Source organism: Lepidothrix coronata, unplaced genomic scaffold (assembly GCF_001604755.1).
Source record: "Lepidothrix coronata isolate B3197 unplaced genomic scaffold, Lepidothrix_coronata-1.0 Scaffold132, whole genome shotgun sequence".
NCBI classification, from domain to species: domain Eukaryota; kingdom Metazoa; phylum Chordata; class Aves; order Passeriformes; family Pipridae; genus Lepidothrix; species Lepidothrix coronata.
Window position 1 is genome coordinate 1714264 of NW_016690312.1, and position 20444 is coordinate 1734707.

Sequence of the window (20444 nt, forward strand, 5' to 3'; positions counted from 1 at the left end):
TATCTAACCAATTAATAATCTTAATGCTTTGAAAGGAGAAATATATAAAATTACCATACCAATTGCCTCAGATCATGAGGTTTACCAACACCATGGAAAACAGAATTATTAGTTTGTGATCCAGACACTGGAATATTAGGATGTAAAGTGAAGTTGTTTTACATTTTGTTTCCTTTGAAAAGTCAAAAAAGAACGAGATAAAATGAATAATTTTGCAAGAAACTCCTCCAGTTCACTTTTATATCTCCCTTAAATGTGTGTCAGAGCAGTGTTAGCAGAACTGTGCTTTGCTGAGCACACAGGAATGAAGTCTGCCTGTTACATCTTCAGGTTTTTAAAACATAATTATACTCGAGACTTGTAAGAAATCAGCCTCGTCATTAGACTTCATGGGAGCCTCAGCATCTCTTGCTATTGTAAAATTGCCTCTTATCAGACTGGCTATGAAAATAATAATGCCAATCTTGTTCTAAGCATTTGTGTTCCTGCTGATGGCTTATTTTTTGCATTCCTAATATAATTATTTGACATTTACATAAAACAAGGGCTTAATTTCATAGACTACTCTTTTTGCTTATTTAAGTGAAGTTATTTTTAAGCTCCTCATGCAGAAATTAAATTTGTTCATAGAACTGTCAAGCAGAGTAAAATGGGCATTTTTAGCATTTTTTTTTCCAAGACAGTAATAAGCAAAATCTCTGCTCTAAAATAACAGAAATCTGTTGGAGGCAGACACAAGGAACAAATGCAAACACAAAGTGTGTCATTACAGTGCTTTCACTGACAGTCATATTAATGGACTGCTGATCTCTCCCATGACAATAAATATGTTGGCATCGTTCATACAGGAGCATTTCCTCTTCCTGGGCCTGCTGCTTCCCAGGGCTAATTCAAGGCTCTCCTCTTTGTCTGCAGGGCAATGACCAGACCATTCCACTGCCATTAAACTCACTAATCATAAGCCATGACACTGGTTTTCTCTTCTTGATTCCATGGCAGATCCTAAATGTATCCCGATTTAGCAACACTTTCATAGTTAAACGCCAAGTTTTGCTGAACCATAATCGACTATTTCAGAACTTCATGCTGGCAGGTTACCTGCAGCTAAACTTGTGCTATAGGCACAGGTAACTTTTGGCAGTTATTGTGAAAAAAGTAGCTTTTTGTCATCCCTCAGCCACTGCCTTAAGTAGGAATCTTCCAAGACAGGATTGGTCTGCTCAGTGGAGCATATCTGCTTCTGTGTTTTCTCTTGAGTTGGGGATGAAGATCCTCAGCTCCAGACTGGCTGATCTTTTCTGTGATCAGATTTAAAACGTGTGTGGATAATTTAAACATGCTACTGCCCCCAAATGTGCATTCAACCTTTTTGTGTCTAGCAAAACTAGGAGGAAACAGAAAAGCGTGAGCCAGTGGGAAATGTGATTCTTTTCTACATGTACTGGGCAGGCAAAAGAGCAGTCAGTTGAGTGGGTGGGGTTTTTTCTTTTTTTTTTTTTATCTTTTTTTTTGGGGGGGGGGGGGGTTTTTTTTTGTTTTGGTTTTTTGGGGGGGGGGGGGTTTTGGGTTTTTTGGGGGGTTGATTTTTTCTTTTTTTTTCTTTTTTTGTTTAGAAGAAGGACATTTTCTTTTCGTATTCATAGAAGTAGTATATCTGGCCAGTTCTTGTTCAGAACAAACTCCTGCTATTAGTGACAAATAGCATTACTGTTGTATTCGGAGACCTGTGCAAGGTGGGACATTTTGGATAGGGCTGTTTCCCTCCTTTGCTTTCCCATTATTAGCAGGGTCCTTCCAGCCCCTGGGAAGGAGTTTCCAGTTTTCTGCAGCCTCTGTTTTTGGGCAATTGTAAAAACAAACTAAGGAACAGCTGCCTTGAGTGGCTTTCCCTCAGATACTTGCCCAACTTTTGCATTGGTTCCCAAAATATGTAAAGAAGTTGCACAGAGCTTTGTGTCCATTAATCAAAGCACAGTAAGGACACTGTGCTCTGGGTGTGTTGAGGAACAGTCTGAGGGGTGGGACTGTGACTGCCAGGGACAGTGAATGGTCACACTAGGAAGTTTCCTTAACACTTGCATGATAATTCTTCAAATATTTCCTCCACCTGAATCCTTTTGTGGTTACTAAAGGTGAAACAATGCAAAGAGCCACGTGTGAAAAAGAATGAACTGAATGTGATGAACATGGTACAGGTGACATTTAGGTGATACAGGTGATGTTTAGGTGGTGGTTTCATTATTTCACATTTAGTTAGACACTTTCCATTAAATGCCTTCTGCTGCTTTGGTCCTCTCAGCTGCTACACTTAAACCTGTCTACTCCTAAATATGCCATTTCTTTTGCATGCTTTTTTGTATTGTATTGTTTCTTACATTTCTTTCTTATATTATCAGAATATTTTTGGCTTCTTTGTTGTTCAATGTTTTTTCTGCTCTGGTCATGTGGTGACTCCTCTGTGTTGATGAATTCTGTCACAAGGATTTTTTAGAGAAGATAATATTAGAAAGAATTTTGACATCTTTGGAAGATCCCCCTGAAATACAGGCTTAGGGTGCTCAGAAGAAATACAGGTATTAACACTCATGGCAAGGGTGAGATTGAAAGTTATTGAACCTGTGAATTGATTCTGAAATTTTCTTTTTACGTTGCCATTCATCCAAGTTTGCTCTGGTGAACGGACAGGAGCAGGAACATGCAGGTGATTCCAGGCTAGAGGAAGCAGGTTCACAGGCAAAATGATTCCCTGAGAATGTACCTTTGTGTTCTGTGGATACAAAGGGAGATCTTTGTTTTCTGTCACTGACTCTGGACTTTAAATACTGGACTAATGAGATTTCTCATTGGTTTGTGGTGTAGCTGGGACTTCCGTGAGCCTAAAGTTGCACGCCAGGGGTGGGAGGTTTATTTTATCTAAATGCTTGAGAGAACAGGGGTGGATAGTCTTGCTTTATAAGTCAAGGTTGAATGTGCTGCTCACATGTTTGGGCTCTCTGGGGCTATACCCTCAACAGGACAGAAATCTCTGGGCATGTGCAAGTATTTTTTGAGAGCCTGAATTGCAGTGCAGTAAGAATGAATGATCAAATTACAGACGTTTCTTTCGGTGCATCTTTTTTGTCTGTACAAAGGCTCATCACATCTTTGGTTCTTTGGTGCTTGTTTGAAATGAATTTTCTACCATTCAGGAAAATCCAGTGAAGTCAGGATCCTAATAGTCAGGTGTGATCCCATTCTTCTGAACACACAAATACATTTTTAGTTGTGCAGATTACAATTATAGCTGTAACTACTGCTCACATTGACATGCCTGTGTTGTTTGCATTAACTGGTTGGCAATTTTGCTGGGCAGTGAAGCAGAGCAGGGTTCAGGCTGGGTTAACCTCCTCAGCATTCTCCCAGTTTCTTGGACAGGTTTTGCAGTACTTACCACGTTATGTGTTGTCAGTGTTAGTCAGCTAGGAAGAGAAAATCAAATAGCCATGACTTATTTATTAGAACATTTTTGCTACAGTTCACACAGATTCTGAATGGAGTTCAGAATCACTGATCATTCAAGCAACCAGATTGCCAGACATGTATAAGGCATATAATAATTAAACTCCATCTTCTTTAAGCCTCCAGCTCTGTGGATTTCCATTTCCATCTTCTATCAGCTGTAACAGCCACGTTTCAGACACTTCTCTAGCACACTCACCGTGTGACTCATTAATACTAAGGAAAGGCCCTGTCCTTCAGCCATTGCTGGTTAATTGATATAACAGCAGTGATAAATGGAGAACTGATGGAGTTTAAAACCAAAGGAAAGACTTAGAGAAGCTGGTTTAACTTAAGCAAGAAAGAAGCAACCTAATTTGACTGCACAACATTCCTCCAAATTAAATATGAATGTCCTGATGTTTGCATACTCATCCCTAAGCTGTGGCTGAGGTCTGCTTGAGGTACAGGATTCTAGTGAATTCTTTGAAAACAAAAAGTGTACTGTAATGCCTTCACTACTAGCAGTGCTTCTCTAAAATTCTCTTTTTAAAAAGTGAGGTAATCCTCTTCCCAAGAATATGTGTATTACATGATGGAGCAACCATAGGTTGCAATGAGTAAAAACCTTCTAAACATATTCCCACTGACAGCCTCAGTGACAAACACACCAACAAATAACAGCAAGCCAGGTCACTGTCTTTAAAGACAGATGATCCCTTTAAAATCCCCGAGCTTTCTGTCACCTGATGTAACACTGAGTGAGCTGCTCAAGGTTTATATTTTCCCCTGGGTGTGTTGTGACACTGCATTCCTGAGCCTGCCTTCAGGTCGACTCTTGGTGACCCTTTTTAAGGTACTACCGTGAGGATATTCAGGCACAGAGAGGCCCTTCTATAATGAGTTTAGACTCCAGCCTTTTCAGACATACTGGGAAATACAGGGATGAAGTGTGGATATGTTTGCTCTGTTGTGCCGGGTTGCAAGAAGGCTCTCCTAAAACTTACCCTTCTTAGATTAGATATTGGGAAGAAATTGTTCCCTGTGAGGGTGGGGAGGCCCTGGCACAGTTTGCCCAGAGAAGCTGTGGCTGCCCCATCCCTGGAAGGGTCCAAGGCCAGGTTGGACGGGGCTTGGAGCAACCTGGGCTAGTGGAAGGTGTCCCTGCCCATGGCAGGGTGGAACAGGATGGTCTTTGAGGTCCCTTCCAACCCAAACCATTCCATGATTCTGTGATTGTCACTCTCTGCATCACACACACAGACACAACAGAGCAGTCCCTGGGGAATTCTAAAGCCAGAGCAGGACTGCCTGGGAGAGGATATTTCTCTTAACCTAGAGCCATGCTTTCAGCCAAGTTTTAAATCTCTGAATGAAGGATTTTAATGGAATTTCTGTTCCCCTTATTCTGCAGGCACTGCAGTCACAGAGCTGTTCTTTTCATTGGGATTGACTGCTTTGTCAGATGAGTCTTGGTGTTCAGGTTCAGGTGCCAAACAAGCAGCGTTCCTGTGGCAGGCTCAGCCCCTGCCCAAGGAGTGGCAGGACTGCCACAACTAGTAGAAATTCTTGTGAGTAATTGGTCAAAGCATGAGATGAAAATCTGGACAAGGTCTGAAATGTAAATGGCCATTTGCCCACAATAAATATTTTGCAGGCACAGAGCAGAGGAGTCTCAAGGACAAAGCTGTGGGCTCTGTCTGACAGAGGTAATTACCCATACCAACGGCATTCTTTAGAAATGAAGAAGAATGAGGCAATTTTGTCACCTAATGGGAAAGGGCATAAAGCCAGAAAGACTCTTTATGGTTTACCAAGAATATAAATACAATAATTGAATCATCACCCAGCACATGCTCTGCTAAAGTTATCTATATTGTGTATTCCTTTAAAAAATACAAGGACACTAATTAAAAAGGAAGAGAGACATAATTGTTCTTCAGAATAATCCTTCAGCTACAATGTACTTTTTAATGCCATGTATACCTTTGCTCATGCTTTCATTTATTTAATTTTATTTAGCCTTTTATTGTAAAAATTACTATAGGTATTATTAGCAATAATTCTAACATTTTAGGGAGTTACTTTGGTGCATCATATAAATTATCTTTAATTTAGGGCTGAGTAAATTTCAATGAGTTTGAGGAAGAGAAGGAAAGGAAGCCTTTATGGAGGTTTAAGCAGGAGAAGCTCAGGAATATTAACCTTTTCTGCTTGACCCTTTTTGCTCTGGCTTAGTGGAACTCCAACTAGATAATCCATCATTTTTACACTGAAACACAGAATTTACTAAGGTAGTTTTTATTCATTTGCACATAACTACAGGGTTACACAGAACTCCATAGATCCTAATGGGTCACTGGGCAGGGGAGGGCTGGTGCATCCTGTCAGGCCACTTTGCAGTTCTCAGCTATGAAAAGTGTTTTCAAACATAGCACAAAGTTTCCAATTAGTGTTTTGCACAGGTCAAGAACAGCAGGAGAGGTGATCCACGTGGATAACAGCATGGGAGTGGCCATATGAGGAAATAGAGTGGGAGTGAAGTGTACTTACTGTATAAAATGGCCTCAATGGTTCAGGTTAAAATTCAGGTATGGGATGCTGAGCAGAAGTTGGATGCCTCTGGTTTCAGAGGGAAGCATGTAAGGCAGCTGTGAATAAAGCATCTGAGTAAATCAGTGCAAAAAAAAATATGTCAGAGAAGGGAATAAACATCATTATGGCGAGGAAAAGGAGAGAGATTTGCATGAACAGTCTGAAATATTTCATTTCTGATTTACTGGCATTACAAAGGCAGGCAAGACATCCTGGTTCTAGGTTTGCAAGTATTCATTTCACAAAGACAAACTGGAGTCAGGACACTGTTCAAAGTTTAATACACAAAAGGTTGGGTTACTAGGTGGTGTTTTAGAAGGAAATAAGGATTCCTGGGGCATGAAACAGAGGGATTCATGTAAGGAATACAAGGTTCATTAGTGGAAATGTGCACAGATTAGTGACTAATTCATGCACAGCATGTTAAGTTACTTTGATGAAATCTGGAGGCATGGCTAGGCTGACAATACACATATTATATTAACAAAGTGAGGGCACCTTTACTCTGAACAACTACCAGCTGGCCATCTGCACTTTGAACAGTTGACTCCAAAGCTCTAAAGAAAATAAGATTAATCTTAGAAACACTGGGTAGTATTCATCTTGTTTGGTAAGCTGAATTCATCAACTTTGAGTGGAATGTGACTGTCTAAAATCCCCTGGTTTTTCTGTGAGGCTGAAGCATAGGAGCAGGTCAGAGTAGAGGTTTGTAACTGAATATAACTTTGGACAATCTTTAAGCATATTTCTATCTAGAATAAAGACTCTACTCAGGACAGCATACTTTGTGCTTCTAGGAAAGGTGCTGGATAGCAAAAGATGACACTATTTTCTGGCTGAAAACCAAAGGAGATGATTTTTTTAAAGGTTCATACTGATGTGTAGGGACATCTTTTTGCTTATTTCTGAAGGTATGGAAGTAAGAAAGGTTTGATGGTACACTTCTAGAACCTGATTCATATCCAGCATCTCCAATAATATATTATCTGTGAAGGAACTATAAGGCTAATTAAATTGCGCTGTTAAGAAAAATCAGTCTCAGAAAGGAATAGGAGCTCTTAAAGTAATGACATTTAAATACTTCTATAATAAATTCTGCTTTAATAATAATTTTTATTAAAGCATTTTGATGTTTTGTCTACCAGTAAGGGAGGGATTTCATTTGAGCTATAGATTATTTTACTTCAGTTATGAAATCATTTAAAATAAAAAACCCCAAATATTCCAGACATCTTGTCCTCAATCAAGCTGCTTATTGTTATTATTGTTACTGCTAGTCATTAGAAAATTTCAGAGCTAATCATAATTGACAATAAGACCTTGCATATCTAAGTCAATATTTTATGACATTTTAATATGCATGAGGTATTAGCATATTAATAATATAATTGCTCCGAAGTGTGGGCCAGATTCCTGACTGGTTTATGGCAGCACAACTCCCTTGGTTAAGCTGGAATTGAGAAACAGAGCAGCAAATCACACCCTGGAACTTCTGTTGTATCTTAAAATTTTTCTTTTGCTGCCTATTCACTGGTTAATTTTTTAAGGTAAATCCTTTTCTGTCACTTAAGGGCACCATATTATTTTCTGGAATTTTTTGTCTCATTGTTATAGTTAGATATTAAAAGCTATTACTTCCTCACAACAATTTAAGGCATTGCTCTGCCTCAGAAAATCTGGGCTCCTAATTAGGCTTGTGGTGCTGTGATCCACAAGAAGTGAAGATCCATTGGCATCTCATCCCACTGTTATTATTTCTAGTGTGTAATGAAGGGATCAGAAAGATGTGGTTCCCTCTGCTTTTCTGTGGTTCCCTTCTTCCTAACTATCTTTTCCTTCCTATTGGTGGAAGTATTTTCAAAAGCATTTAGTAGACTCCGACTTCTGCTGAAATTATGTGTCTGTAGACTAAAGCTTCCTACTTTCAGATGCTTCCAGAGATTGCAAATGTTGTGTTGTTTTTCCTTATTCTTGAAGTTAGTTATCATTTTTTTCCACCTTTTTTTTTTTTTAATTTTCGTTGCTTTTTTTGCCAAAAAAATCCCAAACCTGTAAAACTTCAAACATTTCTACCTTGCCATTCTTTGGAGTTGATAAGTGCCCTGCTAATAAGTGCTAAAACTTTGGCTGTATTTTTAATTTTTGCACTCGTATAATTATTTCCCCCCCTTCAATATGTAACACAGTTAATTGACTGCAAACTTCCTCCTGACTTGTACCCTCGTTAGACACAAATAAGGCTCAATAACACGGTGTTTTATCACAAATGCAGGTTGTTTTCTGCCAGCATTTGTTTCAGTTTGGTCTCTGGATAGATGTGTGGGTGGAAGGATGTTGGCAGTATTTTTTTTTTTTTATCCTTTTCCCTTAAGGATTTACCCAGGAGCTGTGAATAAACCAGAACTGTTTCATTGTCATAAACCTGACATGACTTTAGCAGCTTCCAACACAACCCGCTCCAGCAGCTATACTAATACTTTATTTTGAATTATGTATTTGTTTACCCATATTGACGTGTCACATATATCTTGATTAGGTGTCACTATGAATATAAAGCTCACTGTGGTCAAAATTAGATATGCAGAGCAGTCTCTAAGGACATACTGTTTGCATCCAGAGCTTCTGTCAGGAGACAACTTACCCAAATATTGCAAAGATGTTACAATTTTGAATTAGGATGCCCCTTTTAACTCTTTTCAGGCCTCATCCCATCCCTTTGTTCCCTCTGATTTCATATCCCCATTTCATATCCCATGCATTCCTAGAACCACAGAGTCATTTAGGTTGGAAAAGACCTCCAGGGTCATTGAGTCCAACCCGTACCCAATGCCCACCTTGTCCCCCAACCCAGAGCACTCAGTGCCGTGACACCTCCAGGGTGGGGACTCCACCACCTCCCTGGGCAGCCCCTTCCAAGGCCTGACCACCCTTTCCAGCAAGAAATTCCTCCTCATGTCCAACCTGAGCCTCCCCTGGCACAGCTGGAGGCCGTTCCCTCTCCTCCTGTCCCTTGTTCCCTGGGAGCAGAGCCCGACCCCCCCGGCTCCCCCCTCCTGTCAGGGGGTTGCAGAGCCAGAAGGTCCCCCCTGAGCCTCCTTTTCTCCAAGCTGAGCCCCCCCCGCTCCCTCAGCCCCTCCTGCTGCTCCAGCCCCTTCCCCAGCTCTGTCCCTTCCCTGGACATGCTCCAGCCCCTCAAAGTCTTTGATGTCTTGAGGGGCCCAAAACTGGACACAGCTGAGGTGCAGTCCCAGCTTGAGCATCACTGCCCTGGTCCTGCTGCCACACTACTGCTGGTACAGCCCAGGTGCCCTTGGCCTTCTTGCCCCCCTGGGCACACCCAGATCATGTTCAATCGCTGTTGACCAGCACCCCCAGATCCTTTTCCAGCTTTCCAACCCCTCTACCCCAGCCTGGAGCTGCAGGGGGTTGTAGTGACCCAAGGGTAGGACCCAGCACTTGGTTTTGTTGACCCTCACACTGTTGGCCTCATCCCATTGATGATCCAGATGCCCCTGCAGAGCCTTCCTGCCCTGCAGCAGATCAGCACTCCCCCCAACCTGGTGTCATCTGTGAACTTAGAGGGTGCACTCAATCAGCTTGTCCTGATGGTTGATGAAGATACTAAACAGGACTGGGACCAATCCTGAGCCCTGGGGACACGACCAGTGACTTGCTGCCAAATGGGTGTGCCACCATTCTCTGGCACCACTCCCTGGGCACCAGCGTCAGCCAGTTTGTCGCCCAACAAACAGGGCACCTGTCCAAGCCGTGGGCTGCCAGTTCCTCCAGGAGAATGCCATGGGGGGTGGTGGCAAAGGCTTTGCTGGGGTCTGGGTAGGCACGTCCACAGCCCTCAAATCAGTCCCTTATGTAATATGTAGGTTACATGAAATGAGCACTTGTGTTATCCAGTACATCAAATATCTACTGTTTCTCCTGGCATTTTCTTTTTGGAGTCCGTGCACATGAATAGGAAGTGGTGACACCAAGGTGGATTTTTCAAAACAAGGTGGATTAAAGGCAGAGCACCATCCCAAGTGATTTAGAATAACCAGAAAGCCTGGAGTTTCTGGTTTGTTGGGTTTTTGGGTGGCACAAGGGGTTGGGGTTGCCTTTGCTTCCCATTCCCCTCTAGTTCTGAGATGGATATCAACTTGCTTCAGCATCCTCTCCCTCAAGGACAAACTTACATCTCACTTACCCTGGCCCTATGTTCTCAGTCACATTGTAGCAACTGATAACTTCTCTTTTCTGAATACAAGAAATCTAAATACAACGTGGTCTTTTGATTTCCCCTTATAACCAGGGTTATGGTACAAGAAACCCTCTTCCCACCTGTGAACTGCATTTGCTTTTCCAATCTACTTTTTTTTTTCCTTTCCAAGCCCTTTTGATCTGTCTGTTCATTCAGACAAGACAATATCATTAATGAAAATATGCCAAACATAACAAGATACTTCTGAAAAAATTTACAAACCTTTCCTAGTTTTGCAAATGGATCTCACTATTCAGAGAGTATCAGAAGTAATTACTCGGTAGCTGTTTGTAAGACTCCTGAATAACTGCTCATCTTCATGGTATGAAAAGGAACAAAGAGGTTGCATTTGAATGCCAAATTTAGCCTGACCTCAGATAAACAAAATGAGGGTTAACTGATTCTATCAGTATGTATTGTGCCTCTGTGAAGGGAATATATTCACTTTTTTAAATTTAGGTTTATTATCAAGTTTTATAAATCAGTGTTGTTCCTTTGAAGTCAACAAAGTACCCAGTTAAAGTCTCTGTTTTAATTTAAATTATATTTACATTTAGAATCTTAAATTATTTCAAATTTAGGAAATAATGCAGTGTTGCTACTACAGTGGCAGACAAAGAACTGAGTGCAGAGTTAGGTGGAATGTCACTGATAAAAAAAAATCCATGTGGTCTTTTTGCAGGCACGTGTAGTTTTTCTGCAAATTTTAAGTAATTGATTCAAAATCTTATGAGTTCTGGGCTACATGAAACAATTTTAATGTCCTGCATGCATTAATGAGCAAACAATTTTTATGTCCTACATGGACTAAGGTGGAAATAAAAGAAAACCTCGCAGAAATAGAAAGTGAGTGAAAATTTTGTCTGAAGTTTTCTGAAGGGCCTGAAGAATATGGTTTATTCATTTGATATTTTCTGCCTTGACTTGTGCATGCACCACAGAAATTTTGCTCTTTATCTTTTCTTCTGGCCTTATCAGCAGCCTCCAAGTGTAATCCGTCCTTTAGTCCCAGGCTTCGGTCCCATCTTAATTATATTGGTTAAAGGTAGGTGTACGTGGCCTACCCGAGTCAGCCTTTACAGATGGAGCTGCTGAACTTTGGGAACCTCTTAACTACAAATTCAGCTTTGAATTCAGGGCCTTGAAAAACGAGTCTGTCCTCAGTTTCCCCTCCTTCTTGTCCTCCTTTTCCAGGCTATGCAGTGGAAATGCCCTCCCCGCGCTCCCCCTGGTCTGCGGGTACGTATGGCTCTTCTGGAAGCATGTCTTGTGCAAGAGTCTGACACTGCCCCATGGCCATCAGAGGTAGAAAAGTGGATTAAAATGAAAGAGTTGGATGATTTTAAGCAGCTTCTTGGTTAAACTGGTGACAGACTATCAGTGAGGACATAAACCCAGAGTGTAACGTGGCTTTACTCTTGACTCGTTAACATTCTTCTTCTGGAGCCCGGAGTAAAACAAACCCAGTGAGCTCCTGAAAGGAGACAAAACTTTTCAAATCTGCTCTTGTTTGTCTCCCGAGGAATGACTTAAGGAACAAACCCAAGAAATATGTTTCCCATCTTTTCCTTTCCGCGCCCCTCCCACGCACTTGTACACACAGAAATCGCCACAATCTGCTCCTCCGGAGCGTTCCAGGGGGCTGAAAGAAATAGAAATGGAATATTAATTTGGAAGCAGTGATTGTTTCTTGTCTTAGCAACTTGTACAGGAACCTTCCTGCTGTGTACTGATATGTTTATATTGCTGTTTAGATATTCCACAACTTAGTATTTCCTCATCCTTTAAAAACACAATAATTTCAAGGGAGAATCTAAATCTTCACGGTGAACAATCCTGTCTGGGTTTTTAGTTTGGTTGCTTGGATTTTGTCCTAATTCAGAACTAGCTTGTGTTCTGGTATTTTTAACAGAAACACTGGCAATTCCTGACGTCTCCTGACAATTTTGGAGTCAGTTTGAGGCACTCAGTCTGTCTTGAATCAGATCATTACACAATGCTTCAGACAAATGAGCACAGGATTTGCTGCTGTATCTGATTTCTAGACTTAAGCTTCAACATAAATAAAACTTCAGTTTCACAATAGCATCTGTGTTTCTCGGGATTCTTGAAGTCAGATTTGTCAGTTTTATATGACAGAAAGATTGTTATAAGCTGTGCTGTTCTAGAGGTAAAGGATTGCCCAATGAAAACAACAGCATAAACTCTAACAGGAGAAATAAACTTGTCCTGCATGTGGATTATCTTAATAAAATCATCAGATACAACTTTGATAAAGTCATAGGGGATGGATCTGTAAAAATACAACTTAATAAGTTTGAAATATAAGGGATGTAAACCAAGCACCCTTGTTTTTATTAAGTCAGTGATTCAGATTTTGGTTTGATTTCTTTGTTAGAACCAGGACTTCCTCTACTTCTAATTTAAAATATTATTATAGTAGAAATTTCACTGAACCACAGAAGCATGAAATAGCCATTTCTGAGCTATGTAGTGATGATAATAATAATAAAAATGTGTTATTTTCTAGGAATCTACTTTCTGTTCAGGTACTTCATTTTAGTTAAAATGCAAGACCACTAATGAGTTCTTAAAGAGAACCTTGAAGTGGTTTTGGATAATTTAATTAAATAAAGAAAAACTGGATTAAACTGAATTCCCTTGGATTTAGCAAATTATAAACTTCATTTTGGGCTGCAATAATTTCCTTTCTCAAAGACAACTTGTATGTGTATCTGTCAAGGAAAGACAGGGGGAAGTGTTTTAAGCATGTTTATGAAGTGTTTAAGTGTTTATGGGAGTTGAAAAGCTGCATTATGTTCTGTTAGTTATGGCACAAGACCAAAAATTTTATTTATAAGCTCCAGTTACTCCTAGTATGACTTGTTGCCTGCAGTGACAACGTTAACAACACTCAGTGCTTTGCAATACAACTTTCCAATGAAACGGGAACATCTCAGCTGTGAGGGGGTTTTTCCAGGAAGAAAGAAAAATATTGATGTGGTAAAACATGCATCTGTAACCTCCAAAAGATCAGGTTTAGAGACACTAAAGGGCTCGATAATGTTTTGTTGTTTGTTTTTTGGTTTTTTTTTTGTATTTTGACTTTGGTTATCTCATCTACCTCATCATTTTGGTATCAAACTCAGCAGCCTTTTTAAATCCTGAGTGGGTTTGAATGGGTTTGTTACTCAGAGGAGAACCAGCCAGTTGTGTGTTTCAAACTTTTAGTGTGCCGGCAGAATCTTGAGAACAGGGGAGAAAAGCAGGAGGGCTTTTTTAGGTGCTTATAATCCCTGTAGACTCTTCAATATGCATTTCTAAACTCAGTTGGATTTCCCATTATTTTTTCGAGTTTATTTATTCTCACAAGTGAGTCCCCACTAGTTATTTCTACATGGAGTGATCCTTTCCTTATTTCTGCCTGGCTGTTCCTTTCTGTGTGTGCTGTGCTCCTCCAGAGCACCCTGCTGGATCTCAGGGCTGTGGGCAGTAATTGAGACCTCAGCAGAGCCACGGATGAGCTGCACTCTAGGAAGGGATGTACACAATTTGCACATGTGTTCCTTACAGCTCCACGCTGTGCTGTGCCACTGCTGGCCCCAGATGACCAATTGAATGTATTAACTAAGTCCTTCTGTGCAGCTGGGACTTGAAAAGACTTTTGGTTAACCAGACTAGTTGAAGTTTTCTCACCGTTTTTTATAATTTTGCGCCTCAGGGTGCTAAATTTTCAAACGAAGCTGATGGTTCTCAAGCGACAGCCCTAATGGCACACTTGTATTGCAAGATTCAAGGTAGGTCTTTTTTAAACTGCATCACAAGAAAGCTTTTAAAAATCTGTTTAGCTCCTTAGAGAGTCTTTAACTTTAAACTGTTCTATGATTTTGCATAAAAGAACTGATTAGAATTTAAGCAATCAGTCTTACTGTCTACATGCAAGAAGACTCAGTCTCCTTTAATTCTATTGACTGAGGGGTTTGTTGGGAAAAAAATCCTAAAACAAACAAAAAAACCCCCACCCAATAATGAAATCTGGGTTTTGTCAGTAGTTTAGAAAGAACTGACTCTCCATTCATGCAAATGAGGAAAAGTCCTGAAGGCTGAATACTATTTAGGGAGACATGAGGGGCAGCTGGGATGCAATGGGAGCAGTTTGTGCTCTCTGGGATCAGAGGGGAACCACTTCAGTCCCTTCCCACTTCCAGTCCAAGGATTTTGGGCATTGCTAGCAGAGCTGGATTCAAATATCCTCTGAGTACCTTTGGCCCCTGAGAAGTTTTCAGACATTAAAAGTATGAATATGAACAGATGGGACTGTTTTATCTGGACACTGTTTTCAAGCTGGATTTGTTTAGTGAGGAGTCATCAATGTGTTGGAAAAGGTGTGCTCAGTAAACACTTAGCATAAAGTGAAACTTTCTTGAAAAGTTGGGAATGACAAAATAATTCAACGTACTCGGTGTGGTGGGCAGTACAAGCTGTAGATAAAATTCCCTTTCCATCTTTCTCTCTTTCTCAACAACAAATTTCATCACAGTCACAAGAACCCTAAAAGGCAGCAGATATCCCCTTGTTTGGAGATCTCCAGACTGGTTGAGTCTCTCTCGTGTTTAGTAAATTAATTTTTTAAATGAATTCTCATCAAGTTTCTAATTATAATATCTTTAAATTTAATGTTTGTATTTCTGATGAAAGACAAACATTTTGGGGGCAGTCACAAGGGACATGAATAATTTCTTTAGAAGCTTATCTAATTAATTACATTTCTCTGTAATGTCTTTAAAATTTGAACTGCCATCATTTCATTAATTTGGATAAAAGTAAATCTTTACTGTTTAAATATGACACTAGTGCTGAGAATTCTGATAAGCTCGAGATTCATTGTCTGTATTTTTATCAAGTGAAGATTAAAAAAATGTGTTTGAAATGTTTGGGATTCATGATTTGCATATTAGCTTTTCTTTGGTTTCAAACACATTATTATTTCATGGCATGAGTTTCACCTCACATGTTAGTAAGATCATATGATGCAAAATGGACATAAGTATTGGTCCTAAAATATTTTAGTGGGGTTTCCTTTTTTTCCTGTGATGTATTTCTCTCCAAACAAAAAACTTTGGTGTCCTTCAAAAGGGAAACATTAAAAGTCTGATGTGTGGTAATCTTCCATATCCTGTACTGGTAGAATGTTAATGTTTGAGGCTATCCAGCAAATATAAAACCTTTCTTAATAACATCAGTGTCTTAGGGCTTGTGTCTTTTGAAATTGTTATTTTTATGCTATTTCAAAGCAATGCCAGTTGAGCAGTTGAAATTTGCACATTTATAGGTGGAGCCCCACGAATTATGGCCACCGTAGCATAGGAGGAGAAAACAGGCTGTAAGATTTAGGGTTGGATTAGGTCACAACACAATTAACCCTGATGGAAACCACCAAAAATACAGTGGTTCTTCCTTTATTCATCTCTGTCACTCGTGGGGCTGCCACCAGTTGCTCCCTGTGCACTGGTGGAGCCCAGTCTTTGTGTACTTTGTAGGCATTTGAAATGATAAATACATTGAATACCAGGCCGTGGGAGATCTGCCACTGTTGATGGTAAAACCAAGGTAGAATGCTGTGATTGTAAAATATCACTCACTAAGTGATGGACTTTGAAATCAGTACCGAGTTACTTGTAGGGGTGTGTATGTGCTATGGAATTGTTTCTCAGACTCTTCAAATCAGGTGGTCACCCCAGTTTAAACAGAGTTCATGTTTTTGCTCTTTGGGGTAAAATAATCTATAATATTTATAAAGAATCTGTAAATAAATTAGCTATACTGAATTTAGGGAAAGACACTAACAACTGACTCTGAAATCTATTCAAATGCAAACTGATGGTTTAGCTTTTCTTGCCTTACAGCTCATTCTCCTCTTTACAGGGGTAAGCAATTTAATGCAAAATAGCTCTATATTATAAATAATGAGTCGTTACTTCGGGGAAGAAAGAAGTTCACAGGTCATGGTTTTGGTCAGTGGGAGATGATCAAAGTGCTTTAATAGTCCAAATTACTGTCTAGTTTTGCCTGTGTCAGTCTACCATCCATCTTCCTCACCATGTGGGTCACCACATTAACTGTATTTGCAATGAAGAAATAATAGATGTGCAGTCAGAACAATTAATAGAGTGAAATGCTCTGTGCTCTGCCAAAGACAAACAAAGAAATAAATCTCTGCTGTTTACAGCCTCCCCTTTTCCATGTATAATGGACTTTATCAATAAAACAATACAAACTTCATCAAAGAAAAATCTTACCAATTTAGCCCAGGAAAGGTCTTCATTGAGCTAATCTCTAACAAATGCTGTTTGCAATAGGGATCTATTTATTCTTTTCAACCATGAAACTCTGGCCATCCCTCTTTATCTCCCACTCCAACTCCACGATCCGTTGTGGATAAGGCAGCCCAGGTAGGCAAGGACAGGGGAGGGGAAGGGCAGGGTTACTGTGTGTGCATTTCTGGGTGTGTTTAGGTTCAGATTAAATATGCTCACCTTCTGTACTTTGGTTTCTTGCCTTAGGGAACCACAGCCAGGTGTCCCGGGTGCCTGTTGCCATCAAGGTCCTCGATGTGAATGACAACGCTCCCGAGTTTGCCTCCGAGCACGAAGCCTTTCTGTGTGAGAATGGGAAGCCTGGACAAGTAAGTGTCTCCATGGTTTTGTGTTGTGTGAGACTGAGGTTGAGTTTCTCCCTGTCCCCTTATGTCATCTTCATTCCCAAGATATATACCTGTATATTCATGCTAACAACCCTCAACATTAACTGAAGATAAACCTGTGATCGCATTCTGTGTTGTATCTCGTTATATGGGCATATTTTATTTAAATATAGCCTTTAAATTAAAGCTTGAAATAAAAATTCTGAGTGTTTTTATGCTCCCACTGATCCCACTCTCTGTGATGGAGCTCAGCACTTCATAAATTCAAGTGTGTCAGGAGGTAAAAGTATAATCCAACCTGAATTCCAGTCCAGTTATTGAACTATATTGCAGCTGCTTCCAGGTATAATTTAGAAGAAACAGTTAAAACAATAAACCCATTTCTCCTTACCCTTATTTCAGTTATAATCTCTATTTAGTTCTTACTCACTTTTTTATGAAAGTTGGGAAAAAACAAGACAGCAAACCAAAACTTGATGGGAAATCACATAAATTGTAATTGTGTTTAAGGTTTCTAAGGAAGAATGGGGTGATGGAGAAATGGAGTTGGAGTTTTCATTATATTTAAAAAAAAAAAAGAGAGAGAGAAAAAAAGAATTAACAGGTTATTTTCTCCCTGATTTAATGGAAAAAAGAGGAATTCACACAACACTCCACAAGGTGAGGTAAACATAGCAAGATATGGATCCAAACTTTATAGTCTTTTTCAAAGAAAATGAAGCAGATCAGATTTGTCAAAAAGCATCCACTTTGAAGGACAAATGTACAGAAATAGGGAAGGATATCTCATATCCCACATAAATGACAAGGCAAAGATTCCAGAATATGTACAGACATTTAGAAAGTAATGCAGTGTAAATGAGATGGAAACTTTTGTCCAGCATGAGAAACACCGTGTGTTGCAGCAATTCACTGTTTTTAAACTTTGTAATTTATTTCTAGATTGTGACATTTTATTTGAATAAACAGCAGCTGACAGCATGACACTAGGCTTGTTAATCCAACTATTCCTGTGTCTCATGTGGGTGTTAGGCATTAAATTCACTGTTCTCCAAAGAAGGTTACCTGACAATAGAGTTAGAAGTTATTTTCTTTCAGCAGTGTGAAATGACAACCTATAGCAGTATATGACAACCTACCTCTGGCAGGATTGCATTGTTACAGCGGATGACTTGACTTCTAGCACCCCTTTTTGTTTAGTAAAATGGTGTCAAAAATGTGTCATTTGAGAAATGAGAATTCTCTCTAACCAGTGAAAAGGAGATTATTGAGATGTGCCCTTATGGGCAGGCAGTCATGTCACTGCTGGCATTTAAGTTCCTCCAGCTCAGGGTGGATTTCTGTTTAGCTCGGGGTGGATTTCAGATGCTGAGTAGTTAAGTTTTGTAGAATACATTAAATTCTAATGAGGATAACTTTACCCAGGACTCAGTAAGCCTCCCTAAAATCAGAAAGCTCTGTTGTACAGTGTTTTCTGACTATATTTATCTAGGTATTCCTGTCAAATTTCAGGTGGTTTAAGACATGGTGAAAAATGTTCACATTTCATTTTGCAATGAAACAATAAATGAGATGATTAAGAGTCAGCTGTTAAAAGAGGCTTTTGTTTAAGCACTTACAGAAAACTTTCATTAAACCACGATATTCTTTATCTTACCATTACCTTTACACTCTTGATCTGATGGCAGATGTCACTCTTGAACATGGATCCTGTGTGAACTTTACAGATGGTTATTAAATATTTGGCTGTCAGCATGGATGAGGTGGCACTGATCCTGCAATTTATTCTGTGCTTTAAACAAATAAAATTACTGGAACAATAACCAGTCCGGAATAATCACCAAGGTTAGGTTCTGAATTTGTCATTCAAAAATTATCCACTCCTGCAGAGATTTTAGTATCTCCACAATTTTATTGTTTTTTTCTTGTGCTTATTTCTCTTTTCAAATTTCAGAAGAAATCATATTCATCAGTCAAGATGTAAAATTCAAAAAATTAAATATATGTCAGCTATGAGATAGCTGATATGAGAAAGATACTACTCCTTATATAGTAGCAAAAGTCTAATTTGAATTGTTCTCCAAAGTTTAAACCCAAATGTTACATGTGCAGGAAAGGTGTAACTGTGCAATTCCAGTCTATTTACACTTGCAGTTCAAGTTGAATCTAAGTTTAAATCAAATTTGAATTACCATAAGGGAGTTTGCATTTGAACTGTTTATAAAACCTTATGTGCAGCCACTAAATAAATTGAACAGTCTATTCCAGTTCACTTTCTAAGGGTTCTATTTTGGGTTCTGATATAATTGCAGTGGCAAGTACAGCTGCTGGTGATGTGACAGAATGTATTAAAAACTGTTGATGTATAATGTTGCCAGATGCATTTTCGTTGCCTTCACCTACCTCTGAGAGTAGAGGTGCCACAGCTGATGGAGAGGAAAGGGAGGACAGGAGGAAATATATTTGTCTATGTACATATTTATGTGCTGCTTGCACATTTTTGCACACAACAGAAAGTTGCCAGAGATGTTTTTTGTCGGTTTTAGGGGGGAAAAAATTAAATTATTTGAATGTAATGTTACAGTAAGTCCAAGTTAGCCACAAAGCTCATGCCTTTCCCTGTTACTCCTTTTTATTTTGGCATAATTCTACTATTAAAGCCAGAGTATTCATGGTTTGCTGGCTATGACTCTGCACTTGCTTGTTCTCCAGCACAGTGAAATTATTTTCCTGTACTCCTAGAACAGAACTTCTGTCATGTTAAGTAAGAAAAGTGCCTCACTCACTGTTCCCCAGTCTACACCCAGACCTTTCCAATGAAGTGCTGTTTTCTCAAAACAAAGCTACAGAATTTTCACTTCAGTGCTTGAGTCAGTGTTTAAACCAGAGCAATATAAAAGTGAGTACAGTGGTCCTCTGGTCTCTGGCAATTTGTCTCTTATTTTATTGGTTTCTCCTGCTAGAATTGCCTTTTTCTAATAGAAGAAATCTTCACATGGATCTTTGTCTGTCTGAAGAGTCAAATGCAGGTCCTGGCAGTGAAGGGCTCTGGCTAAAAAGGCAAAGTTAAAATTATCCTGTGAAAAGTCTACTCTCATGGTATTTTGAGTCTGCAAAGTCATGCACAAATAACCATGAAGAGCAATGGGACTGCAAAAAGGTTTTTCAGACTTGGAAGATCAGTTTTAATAAAAATAGGAAAGAGTTTACTAGTGATGAGGAAACATTGTCAGTGAAGTTAATAAGTTGCATCCCACAAAAAGAATTTAAACATTACCATGTATTAAAATTGCACGTTGATAGTTATTATAGATTGATAGGAACTTTATTTTTCTGTTTATCCTTATATGCATTATTTCAGGCACATGTGGCTTCATAGAAATACAATACAAACCTACAAATTATAATGTCAAA

The 20444-nt window shown here is 39.4% G+C and overlaps 1 protein-coding gene across 3 annotated transcripts in view; it reads left to right on the forward strand.

Annotated features, from left to right (window-relative positions):
* CDH8 (cadherin 8) overlaps window positions 1–20444 on the forward strand; it is a 156419-nt gene that overhangs the window by 104742 nt on the left and 31233 nt on the right. For 2 of the 3 annotated variants that reach the window (XM_017826949.1, XM_017826948.1), the window contains one exon: window positions 16891–17012. In XM_017826949.1, the coding sequence (XP_017682438.1) occupies window positions 16891–17012 (122 nt within the window). Of the gene's footprint in view, window positions 1–11521; window positions 11567–16890; window positions 17013–20444 lie in introns of all 3 variants that reach the window. The other variant, XM_017826947.1, reaches the window with a different exon arrangement.